The 12,248-nt window shown below is 39.8% G+C and overlaps 1 protein-coding gene across 1 annotated transcript; it reads left to right on the top strand.

The window, feature by feature from the left end:
* The first annotated feature begins 1,956 nt into the window (after nt 1-1,956).
* On the top strand, nt 1,957-11,742 carry LOC146706159 (KN motif and ankyrin repeat domain-containing protein 1-like). The gene is made up of 10 exons (XM_085464210.1): nt 1,957-4,246; nt 4,531-4,683; nt 5,205-5,313; nt 5,406-5,555; nt 5,679-5,766; nt 6,359-6,578; nt 7,543-7,685; nt 8,663-8,863; nt 9,130-9,228; nt 9,327-11,742. Exons 1-10 carry the CDS (start codon nt 1,972-1,974, stop codon nt 9,387-9,389), a joined length of 3,501 nt encoding a protein of 1,166 aa, XP_085320336.1. The 5' UTR covers nt 1,957-1,971; the 3' UTR covers nt 9,390-11,742.
* Nucleotides 11,743-12,248: the final 506 nt, after the last annotated feature.

Genomic DNA, 12,248 nt, shown 5'->3' with positions numbered 1-12,248 from the left:
AAGTCAGATAAACCAGCTGTAGAGATAAAGCCCTGTGATGGAACAGGCTGTTACAGAGACCCACAAACACTTGAATCAGCAGATGATTAGTCAACCTTACCTCCAGCCAGAGAAAACTGTAATTTATTTCATAGTAATACCATTTTCATTGGTTCTGCAAAATAAACAGTATTTTTCAGATTGTTTATGTCTCAGTAGTATGCAATAGCAACTTGTCTGTGTTTTTGATGTTTAGTTTGGATTGACTTTGTACACACCAATTTACTTACACATTTGCTGGGCTTCACATAGTTTTGACTCTTTCGGGGTATCAAGTTCTAAAAAATGTAGAAAAATGCAGGCAGCTTACAAAAAAGATATCAAGTTGTTAAATCCTCCTTTTCCAACTCCACTTGGCTTGCTCTTCACATAAGTCATTATTTTATGCATGTTAATTATAAATGCTATATTATATTAGAGTAGATTGTTGTATTATATATATATATATATTAAATATAGATTTCAGTAATTCTTTAAACTGACTTTCTATGAAGGGAGAAGAAGAGAGGAAGCCTTCTCAAAACACCAGCATGCTGAGAACCGAAAGGTGCTTATCAATGAAAATGTGATAGGGGATAGCATTGCAATGACAGTGTGTTGAGGCTAAGCCCCATCCTCCTGTAGTTGTGCAGAAATAACCATGTCTCAGTATTGCATTTCCTTTATGCAAGCACTGTAATGTTAGCTGTTATCGACTGTCAGACCTGGGATGAGAGAGAGAAGGAGCTCATACGAATGAGACAGCAACACCAAGGTTCAAAGTTAATTTGATGTGTTTTTCTTTTATTTGCAGACTTATTCAAAGTTTAGGCTGAATGAAAAAGGAATTAAATCATTATTGAGATATTCTGAAACACGTTCAAGGTTTTTAAGTCCTGAGGAATATGTCAGGTAATGATAACTGATATAATTACCACTAACCTAAATGCTTTAGAGTCACAAAAATGTTTGTAATTTGTACATGCTTCTGGAAGTAATGCATGAAATGTACTTTTTGATAATAGGGGTTGTATGATGGAATTTATTGCAATTCCAGCTTAATGCATTTAACATTTACTATTTAAATATAGTTATAGGTTAGAATTGTGTTGTCCTAGGTATTTTCTTTGCTTTTATATTCAGTGGCTAAAATACTTGGAATATGTTTGTGGTTGAGAAGTCCTGCCAAGAGAATGGTTGGGCATTTACAGGGAGAGTTGCAGAGTAATTATAGAGTGGGCTCAGTCTATGTAGAGAGAGACATACCATTGGGAGAGAAGTAACTACTGAAAAAAATGTCTGCAGGATTGGTAGACACTCCTCTCTCCCTCCTCCCCTTGTGGGACAGGCTCAGAGAGATTAGAGTCAGAAACATTTTGAAGTGAAGGAAGGCTTGAGACTCAGAGAAATGGTCACTGATCAACACATACTAAGGTAAGGAAAGAAAAGGGAAGAGTATATAGCCTAAAGCCTTCAAGATTTTACTGTGTATTCATGATGATTCATGATGATTAAATGTTATTTAAAACTTAAATTTACAACAACTTCTTATTTTCTGTAAGATTTATTTATTGTATTTTTTTTAAAAGATTTTCCACCTTTCTGCATAATGTTTGGTCTGGATTTTTGCTGTTTTATTTTTATTCTTTTGCTTCCCTGACTACTCTTTTCAGAGAGGAAGATTAAAGTACAGCTGTCCAACTATTTAACAGGCCAAAGCACTGGTTCCCTAACCACCTTGAAATTGATTACAGTTATCAGTCTGAAGTGGACTGCATCAAGCGTGTGGACAGTTTCTGAGACGCCGCCACCATTAAGCGACTAAGCCTAAAAAGGAGGCCCAGGGTGGCCGGCAGTAATGTGGACAAAACGCAGAGGGGCATTTCATCTAGTCAGTGGTATTCTGCAGAGTCCTTGTCATCATCTAGTGCTGATGATTCAAAACTACTGGGCATGTCCTCTGCAGCTCGAGGTAGACCACCTCTTCCTCCACCACATGGTTCCTTGTTGGATAATAATAATAAAAGAAATGAAAGTCTGGGAACCTCTCAGATACTAACTGAGCCAAAGCCTCAGCCAGCTGCACGATCTCTCTTCCAAAGTCAAAGCCCTGTGATGGAGAGGGCCTTTCTGGAGACCCACAAACCCTTGAATCAGGAGGTGACAAGACTTTCTCCACCCCAGCCCTATCCCCGTCGACGACTGGCCAGCTTCGGAGGTGTGAGCTCCCCTGGGTCACTCTCACCTTTCACTGGCCTAGGTGCATATAATCAGAACAATAATGGCAATAAGCCTACTGGCACTGGACCCGAGGTCCAACTCGGCTCATCCCTGGGCAGTAGAGGCAGCACAGGCTGTCTGAGAGTAAGTCCACAGAGCTCAGGTAGAACAACTCCAGTCCCCATGCACCTGCAACATGTCCGTGACCAAATGGTGGTTGCGCTACAAAGACTGAAAGAGTTAGAGGAGCAAGTGAAAATCATCCCAATCCTCCAGGTAAAGATCTCAGTCCTTCAGGAGGAAAAGAGGCAACTAAGCTGTCAGCTCAAGGACTTGATTGAGAGAGAGAACGTCAATGATGTAACCTGGAACAGCCCATATACCATTGAAGGGTCTGAAATTGAGATCAACAGAAATACCAAAAAAGATCTTGAAGTTAAAAGTAGCTGCACAGATCTGAAGGAGGTTGGGCGATTGACCAAAGACATGCGAGAACTGGAAAGGTCCATCAAAGTGGGACAGTTGGGAACATTGCATGAAAAATGTAACCCTCTTCATGACAAAACATTTAAGTCAGTCGCTGTGGGAACTGACAACGATATGGATATCATCTTGTCTAAGCCACCAAAAGAAAACAAATATGCATACACTGAGCAGGTAGAGATGAGGTCCATTGCAACAGAAGTATCTGAAGTCAGTCTGGGAATTTACACAGAACAGGAGGCAGAGCGTGATGCCCAAGAATTAATAAACAGTGCCTTAAAGGAGAGAATTTGTCACTTAGAAATAGAGTTGAAAGAATCAGCTCTGGAGACGGAGTTGATTCGTCTGAAACTGGAACTTCAGGCTGCAGGAGCCAGGAACCGGGTTGACAAGGCCTGCTGTGCCAGACCGTCCACTGTAAGCATAGGCTCAGATGCAAGGCCACACACCAAAAGCCAGGGAGTGGGTAATCACACAGAGCTCAGAGATGCTTCCACAGGCGAGGAAAAGGAGGTAAAAACTGTAGGAGTATCCTGTGCACCTATGATGAGGAGTATTTGCACAGGACTGGATGTACCCATGAGCCTCTGGGAGGTCAGGGAGCGAGTGGAGACCAGCGACAAGGCTGTGGAAATGCACGTTTTTACAAACACACAAGGAGTTGGGACAGAGATAAGGGTATGTGATGCAGAAAGCAACACAGAGGCGCCACTGGCAAATCTGAGGTCCAAGAAAGAGTATTGTTCAGTGGCTTGTGGGGATTGTTCTGTCGATGTGACCATTTGCGAGGCAAAGGAAGCAGTTTCACAGTGTATGACTACAGATCGAGTCAGAGGAGTTGAGCTCGGAATCATGGTATCACCCCAAACAGCATCGCAGCGTACCAACACTGTATGTAGTTCAGTGTCTCGCTTTACCAACACCAAGCACGCCTTCAGCACTGACTCCAGCACGAATACGCTCCTCAGCACCCAAGACAAGCACACCAACACCACTCACACTTCAACTAGGACAGTATCTGTAGGCAATAGGGTCCGAGACATCAGATGCACCACAGAGACCCGAACAATCGGTGTAGGAACTGCAAATGCAGTAGAAAGTATTTCAAAGCAAACACCAGAAGCGGTCACCAGGGTAACTCGAGACACTGGAGTTGGATTCACAGACATTAATGAGAATTTCCTAGTTGGACTGAAAACTCGAAATATGGCATCCGGACCGTCCCATCTACCTGACCCTGTCAAAACAAAGAGTGTTGGTGTAGGGGAAGGGCGGATAAGGGATTTTTCAGTTTCATCCAGGACACCTGGACAAAATTTCCAGAAACCTGCACAGTTACAGTGGGACCATGAGCTGAACCATTACATCGAGAAGTTGCAGAGGCTCCTCAGCATGGAGCATGGGGACCTGCTCACAGAGGACTGTCCTGATCATAACAGTGGCCAAGGAGATCCCAGCTCCTGCAATAGAAAACCTATGGCACAAGGAGGGACAGACATCCACATGTTCAGTTCTCAACCAGCAGGTAACACAGCAAACCAAAAACATTGATTCTTCATAAAACATTTGCAAAGCTGATACCAAATTTCCTGCTAATTTATTACTATACATTCTGAATAGGTTGAACAGTTTGCGCTTGCATTGCTTGCATTATTGCTGTCATTTGTATAGAATGACATAGCTCCAGATTTTTACACATTAAAAAAAACCCTTTATCTACACAAAGGTGATGCAATTAACATTTTTTTTTTCAAATCTGCAATGTTATATTTATACGTTTCTGTCTACTATTATCTTACTTTCATGCAGCAAACAAAGACTCTCAGTCCCAGTCTCAACTTTCACTTGTCTCCTCTAAGTGTGACAAAGCAAAAGCAGGACTGTGTCAACAGAGCAGTAATGATTCAGAGGTGAAAAGAATGATTAAAATGATAGAACAGCAGACGTCCTCTGGTTTACAAGGTAATATTTTTATTTATTTATGTTTAGTTATAAATCCAAATCCTTTTTTTCATGAGATATTTAGTAAATATCCAGTTAGTAGGAATTTTGTCTCAGTGAAGGGGGTTTAAAAATCTTTTAGTATAAAAATATTTTATTTTGAAGCCACTCCCGGCGCCCAGTTTAAACTTGAACTAGGTTCAGGGGAAGTGGCTGGCTTCAGCTGGGCAAGTTCCCTTTTTGAGGGATGCATTTGCGATGTGTGGAATGATATCTGGTTTTGGAAGACGTTGTGTGCCACATAGCACTTTGTGGCTTAAGATCTAAAATTGAACTGCTTTGTGGGAGGAGCTGGTGTAAAAGAATGCTTTCTCTTTTCCACCGAGGCTTTTAGATGTGAACGAATGCATAAAGAATCGTGTGTTTTCATATACTCTGAACGTGACCTAGCTAGCCTTGTAACTGTTTTGCTATACATGCATTTAATGCAACATACTGTGTGATTTGTGTTAAGAATAAAAGTGCTTTGTGCTCATTTCTAGACAGGTCAGATAATGCTGGTAAGCCAAGGAATGTAATAAAGAAACAGAATGGTAACCAGTGCTGTAGTAGCAACAGGCAGAGCATGAAGTTTCTGGGTGTGACTACAGGGTAGGTGTCTAATGTCTAAACAAATGTTTTATTTCTGAAATGATGGATGTGGTATGTTCATAGATATTAAGCTCTTGTTTTATTGTCCTTAGGCTGGACCCAGTGTCGAATTATGAGCATGATGATGTGGACAGAAAGATAAAAAGAACATTTAGGGAATCTCCTCAAGATGTTGCCCAATCACGAAAGGAAAAAGACAACAAGGGATCAAAAGGAGCTGCGAGAGTGTATACACAGCAGAGGTAATCTGGGAGAAAATAAAACTGCAACAATAAAAAGCTTCGCAACAGCAGTCTGCATTACTGTGGGAGTCCTTTCAAATCTGAACTGACATCTAGTAACCAATAGAATTTGGTTATTTTCAGACGTAGGATGAGCGAACGGATGTTTTTTGCTTGTCAAGCCTTAAAGACGCACCTGGGTGATGACACAGCTTTATCCAACAGGGAAATGGTATGTTTTGTTTTACTATATTCAGTATGAGAGCCACTGAAAGTCACCACGGGCCTTGTTTGTCTGTACGTGTTTTGATTAGCATGGGTGCGGAGAGATGCTGGGCCATGGTGGTTGAGAGTATATCGTTTCTAAAGAAGTATCCTTGCCATTGGATATGAAAAGAATTCGTCAGTAGAAGAATTTTTAGCCATATCATTTGCTTCAACTTGAGAATGTTTTTCTTTCTAAGTGAAATAGACTACTCACTTTCACAGTAAAATGCAAAATAGGTAAGAAGAAGTGGAATTCAAGGGAAGTATATCAGCAAGGTAACTCTTGACAGCTTCCATTGTGAAAGCTGAAACACTAAAAAGAATAACAAGAACTCTCGACATGCCTTTTTATGTTTGAAATAATGACAGATTCCTCTTCTTTTATGATGTCTTTTATAGAATTGTTGCTTTATGCTGTTTGTCTGTCTTCTTTCATTCACATCCCTGTAATTATGGGAGGATTGTGTCTATTCAGTCCTGATTGCTCTACTAAACTAATGTTTAAAAAAAGAAGTGCTGTTTTTGCATATATAATGCATCCTTTTTTCCTCTTGCAGCAGGACTGTCTGCACACACTCCAGCAAGAGTGGTTCTCTGTGTCCAGCCACAAGTCAGCATCTCCTGAAACTGTAGAGGACTACTTATCTACGTTTCAGGCCATTTCACCTTCAGTATTGCAGTACATAGTTAATATGGCTGACGGCAATGGAAACACAGCTCTACACTACAGCGTTTCTCACTCGAACTTTGGCATTGTGAAGAAATTGCTTAATCCAGGTACATCACCACACCACCCCAAGTACATATTGTTTTTCTCTGTCCCTCTATGTCACGAGAATTAAGTTTATTTCTTTGCAGTCTGGACATGCTTAAAATAAGATTACAGACAAATTATGCTGCCAGGGCTTTTTTTAACTTCTACAAAATGCCGCAAGCGTTGTCCTTTTAATTTGAATCTCCCAGCAAATCAGAGAAACAAGCAAGCTCACAGTTTTTTAGGGTGGAAACGCCTTGTGTAATTCAGCTGTACTGCTCAGAAGCCCATGTATAATCTGGATTTGTCATATCATATGAACATTTTAGTATTCTTTCTAATAGCCACTAGGTGGCGAAAATACCAGCAGCAAGCGAATTCTGTGTGTGGTAAGATACAAAGTGCTCCTGTCAAAAATGGGAAAATATTGATAAAAAAGAAGACCCTGGTTTCTTAAACCAGCATGGGCAATAGAATACATTTTTGACTGCTGGGTAGCTGATAAACGAGATGGTGTTTTTTGGGGGGAAAATACGATTTTTTTTTAAATAAGAAATTATGTGCTGGAGATTGCCTTTTGAAAATCATAATGGCTCCTTTCAACCATTTTTCCAGCTGTGAATGAGTATGAAAGGGATCGAAAGGCAGAAACACTATTCTGGACAGTCACTTAATTATTTAGTTTGTCAGGACAGTTTGATATTTGCACTGGGTGCCCGACTGAACAGCTTCTGTGTATGTATATCACTCAGAATATATATCTCTAAGCGCCAGCCTTTTTCTGTGAATCTATATTGCATAACAGTTTTGTCATTTTTAGTCACTCACCACAAAAGCTTATCTGGAACAGGTCTTCCTTACAAAATAAAACTTGGCATTTGTATGATTAAAACAAGTGTGAATTGTTATCAGTACAAAATAATATACATTCTTCTTCCTCTTGCTTGTTTTTTCCACTGCCATCCATTTGACCGCCAATCACTACAGAGGTGTGCAACGTGAATCAGCAGAATTCAGCAGGTTACACGCCCATCATGCTGGCTGCACTTGCTGCTGTGGATAATCCAGACAACATGAAAGTAGTCGAGCAGCTCTTCACTAAAGGAGATGTCAACGCAAAGGCCAGCCAGGTCAGTATGTTCTCAGGTTGTGGGTGAGGAGTGGTTAGCTGGCTCTCACATTACACTATAGTTTAAGTTTTTTACAAACTAGTTTTACAATTTTTTAAAAATTGCTGCAGCTCTCATGGCTTTCAGTCAATGTGGGTATTGTCAAAATGATTTAATGCATCACTCAACCTACTCTCCTATGTGATGTCAGAAGATGAAGCATAGGAGGAACTGTGTGCAACTATTTTATTTTAAAGCAACTTTCCTTATAAGATGACTGACTGATTTTAATCTTAATAATTTTTGGAGTTTATTTTATGTAGACAGATAAATGTAACTGCTTGCATAAATATAAATACAATGAAAACAGTCTTTCCTTTGTCTTTAGCTGCTTAAAAAAAATCCTGCAGATATCACAGCACTGCCAAACAAACGCCTGATTATGTGCGTCAGAATTCCTCACAAAGTTGAGATCTGCAACTTGTCACTTTTACTGGATATGCACCTCTGAGGAAATGCTACGTCCGAGGCTTGTTGGCTTAGCAACCGATGGCGCAGCTGCTGTGATATGCTGATACAGAGGAGCGGCCACACTCCTACGCGAAAAGATCAGTCCTAAGCCGACTTCCATTCACTGCATGAATCACAAGCTAGAATCTGCAATGCACGTTTAACCTTTTATGTTTGATTACATTTCCTGTGTCCAAAAGAAGAGAGAACAAACCACGAGACTGAGAACATTTTGCAAATAATTCAATTAAATGTAAACTTTCAAAAAGATGAAAATATTCATCCAGTGGCTACATTTGTGTTGTGTAGTTGAAATTCAGTGAATCAATATAAGAAAGAATAAATAACTGAACTAGCTTCACTGTCCCGCTCATTTTTTTTCCTTTCCCCAGTCGTCTACTGACTGTATCTTTATATTTGGAGATGTGTGACTCAGTATTACTTGCCCTGTTTCTTCCTGTGTTTGACTCCTGCCTTCTGCTGCCCAGGCCGGTCAGACGGCTCTGATGCTCGCTGTGAGCCATGGCAGGATGGACATGGTGCAGGCACTCCTGGCACAAGGGGCGGAGGTCAATCTCCAGGATGATGAGGGCTCCACAGCGCTGATGTGTGCAAGCGAGCATGGCCACGCTGACATTGTTAAACTACTGCTGGCACAGCCGGAGTGCGATGCCACCCTGACTGACAGTGTATGTGAGTCATTGCCTCTACTTTGCAGCTTCTGTGAGCCCGGTGGCCTCAAGCTGTGAAGCAGAAGCGCTCTTACTTTGTTTTAGATATTATATTACAAAAGCAGAGAGTAACCATTTGTTACAGAAGACACATTCAGTGTGTCAGGAGAAAACAAAAGGGATAGAAATGGTATGTAATTAAATATACTGAGGCTGTTTATTTTCTGTCTGTTATTGTGCGATAAACAACAGAAGCTCTTGTGGTGTATTTTGTGCGTAAACAGGATGAAAGCACAGCCATGTCCATCGCATTAGAGGCAGGACACAATGACATTGCAGTGCTTCTTTATGCTCATGCCAACTTCTCCAAAGGACACGCAGGGGTATGTGAGTCAATTTTTACATTAACACACAATATAAATGTGTTTCTGCATCTTTTTTTACATTGTATGCATTTTGGTGTTTGTGTGTTTCTTATCAGGCAACTGGTCGTCACAGTGGCAGGTCTCTTTCTTCTTCCAGTGATAGACACGTCTTTGAATGATGGGATCCCCCCAAACTCTGATTTGATGCTACATGAAACTTATTTTCAGATGATTCAATATCAAAGCCCACATTGTGTATAACTTTGTCAGTTTCAATCTTATCAAGAGAATTCAGTTGAATATTTATCTGTCATAATTCAGCAGTTGACAAAATGCTTTTCATTATCTAGTAGCACGGTATGCATACATGTGTATATGATAAGACTGGTAATTTCATATTTCATACAAAGAAATGTGTATTACAGTAAATTTAATATAGTGCATGTGTGTATATTTAAGGAGAGCATGCAAAATTATCCAAAGTCCCCAAGTTAAGATGCACTTCAGCTGGGATGCTGTGTTAAATGGAAATAAAAGTAGATTGCAATGATTTGCAAATCATTTCAACCCATTTTTTTTTTATTGAAGGTGGAACATAGAACACATGTCAAACCTTTTATTCTTATTTTTAAATCAGGTTATTTTGAATTTGATGGCCAGAACATATCTAAAAACTTTGGCACAGGCCATGTTTAACACTGCGGGGCATCCCCTCTTCTTTTAGCAACACTCTGTAACGTCTCTTTGTAACATCTGGGAACTGAGGAGACCAGCTGCTAGACCCTCTGGTAGAGGAGAATTGCCTCATTCCTATCTGATAGGCGATTCTAACTGCTCAACAGTTGTGTGTTGTCTTTGTTGTACTTTTTGTTTCAGCATCCAAACTCTTCTATGAAGCCATGCTGCTGCAATAGATGCAGTAGCATGGTCTCAGCATATGAAGTATGCTAAGATTATATCAGCAGCAAAGACATTACATATTTTCCTCTAAAACCTGTACATACTTTTCAGCACTGATGGTGCCTTTTCAGAAGTGCCAGCTGCTGTTTCATAGATACTAATGTCAAAAAAACATCAGAGATTCAGGCTTTTGAGCTGCGTGCTGATAATAAACCAGACGATCCTTCTGATCTTTAGTCTGGAGGATGCAGCATTTATGTTTTCCAAAAAAATCTGACCACAGAACAGCTTTCTACTTTGCCTCAGTTCTCTTAAAATGAGCTTTGACCAGAGAAGACAGCTGCAATTCTGGATCATGTTCACATAGGGGTTCTTTTTTTGCATGATAGAGCTTTAACCTGCGTTTGTGGATGGGACGGTGAATTGTGTTCACACACAGTGATTTCTGGAAGTGTTCCTGAGCCCATTCAGTGATTTCCATAACAGTGATTTCCGAACAAATCCAAATAGTGGCTGTTTTCAATGCCCGAGGGCCTGAAAATCACAGGCATCCACTATTGGATTTTCAGACTTGTTCCTTTCTGCACAGAGATTTCTACAGATTGCAGGAATCCTTTTATATACTGTAGATGATGAGTAAGTCTTCACAGTGATAAATATCATTCTGAAATTGTTCCATAATTTGTATCTTCTAGATACTTCCCATCTTCACTTCTGAGAAACTCTGCGTCTCTAAGCTGCACTTTTTTACCCAATCGTGTTACTGACAAATTCTCAGTTAACCTTTTGTTCTTCCAGCGGTTTCTTTTTAGTATCTCTAAATTTCTGACCTCTTGTTGCCCATTCCCAACTTTTTTGAGTTATGTTGCTCCATTAAATTAAAATTTAAATAGTACATTTTATTTAAACATTTGATTTATTTTTTATGTACTATTGTGAAAAGTTATTGGTTTAAGAGATTTGCAAATCATAGCTTTTTTATTTATTTGTTTATTTTTTATACGGCATCCCAGCAGTTTTGGAATTGGGTTTTACTTGGTGCTAAGGTGAAATTTTGTACTATTTTTAAATCTCATATTATTTGTAAAGTCACAGGGCTCAAATGTGCTGGGGTAAAAGTAACAAAAATTACAAAGTGCAAAATCTTGACCCAGCCCTTTCGTACTTAAAGGATCTGTACCTCAGAAAATATCCATGATACCATAGTAAAGGTTTGCATGACTTCATTAAATATACTAAAGTTATTGACACCATACTGTGTACATTACTATAACTTACAGGAATATAGATGCATGGCAACATAGTTTACTATTTTAAATTCATAAGGATTATAGATTATGTTGAAATGCATGATTACTTGTTGTTTACTGTAAATGTCAAAATACCCTTTTTGTTCATGATTCCAACAAAAGTTCAATTCAACCCAAGTGGCCTTTTTATTTATATGTTTTGTAATCTTTAAAAACTGTTTATTTTTTGGCAAAGCTTTTACTTTATACTATGTAAACAGGGTAAGAAGATGCAGCATAAACTACTACATATCTGTAGCACATCCTTTTCTACCAATCATGGACAAAATGTACAAATAAATATCAGCAATGTAATAAATAAATACAGTCTGACAGATGACAAGATTAGTCCCATGTTTGTTTAATAGTAAGGAATTTTAAGGTAGCACGTTATTGTGTTATATGTGTTACACATTTGCTGGAGGAAAGGAAAAATGGAGCCTCTGATAATGTTTTTAGTCACACACAAAGGAAGGGTCACGTGAGCTCTGTCATTGTGTAAGAGATTTTTCAACCAGCTGGTGGATTCAAACCCAGTACCTTCTTTGCTGTGAGACAGCAGTGCTTACCACTGTTCCACCTGAAGTATCTCAACCAGGCTCGTGCCTGGCTGAAGCACGAACACTTCTTTCCTTTTTTGGTTTGGCAGGCACCAATTTTTCTTCATCCTGACACCCAGCTCTTTTACCCTGTTTCTTCCTGTGTTTGACTCCTGCCTTCTGCTGCCCAGGCCGGTCAGATGGCTCTGATGCTCGCTGTGAGCTCTCTTACACAGAAACTACCCACCATTCTCACCTCGTTTCTACCACCTCACCAGGCATTGCCCCCAGTGTTCATCCTGTCCCTTCT

Source organism: Copadichromis virginalis, linkage group LG7, assembly GCF_057382275.1.
Source record: "Copadichromis virginalis isolate Kocher_CV1m ecotype Utaka linkage group LG7, C_Virginalis_male_GT1.1, whole genome shotgun sequence".
NCBI lineage: Eukaryota > Metazoa > Chordata > Actinopteri > Cichliformes > Cichlidae > Copadichromis > Copadichromis virginalis.
Note: the sequence above shows the minus strand (reverse complement) of the source record. Positions and strands in the feature narration are given on the sequence as shown.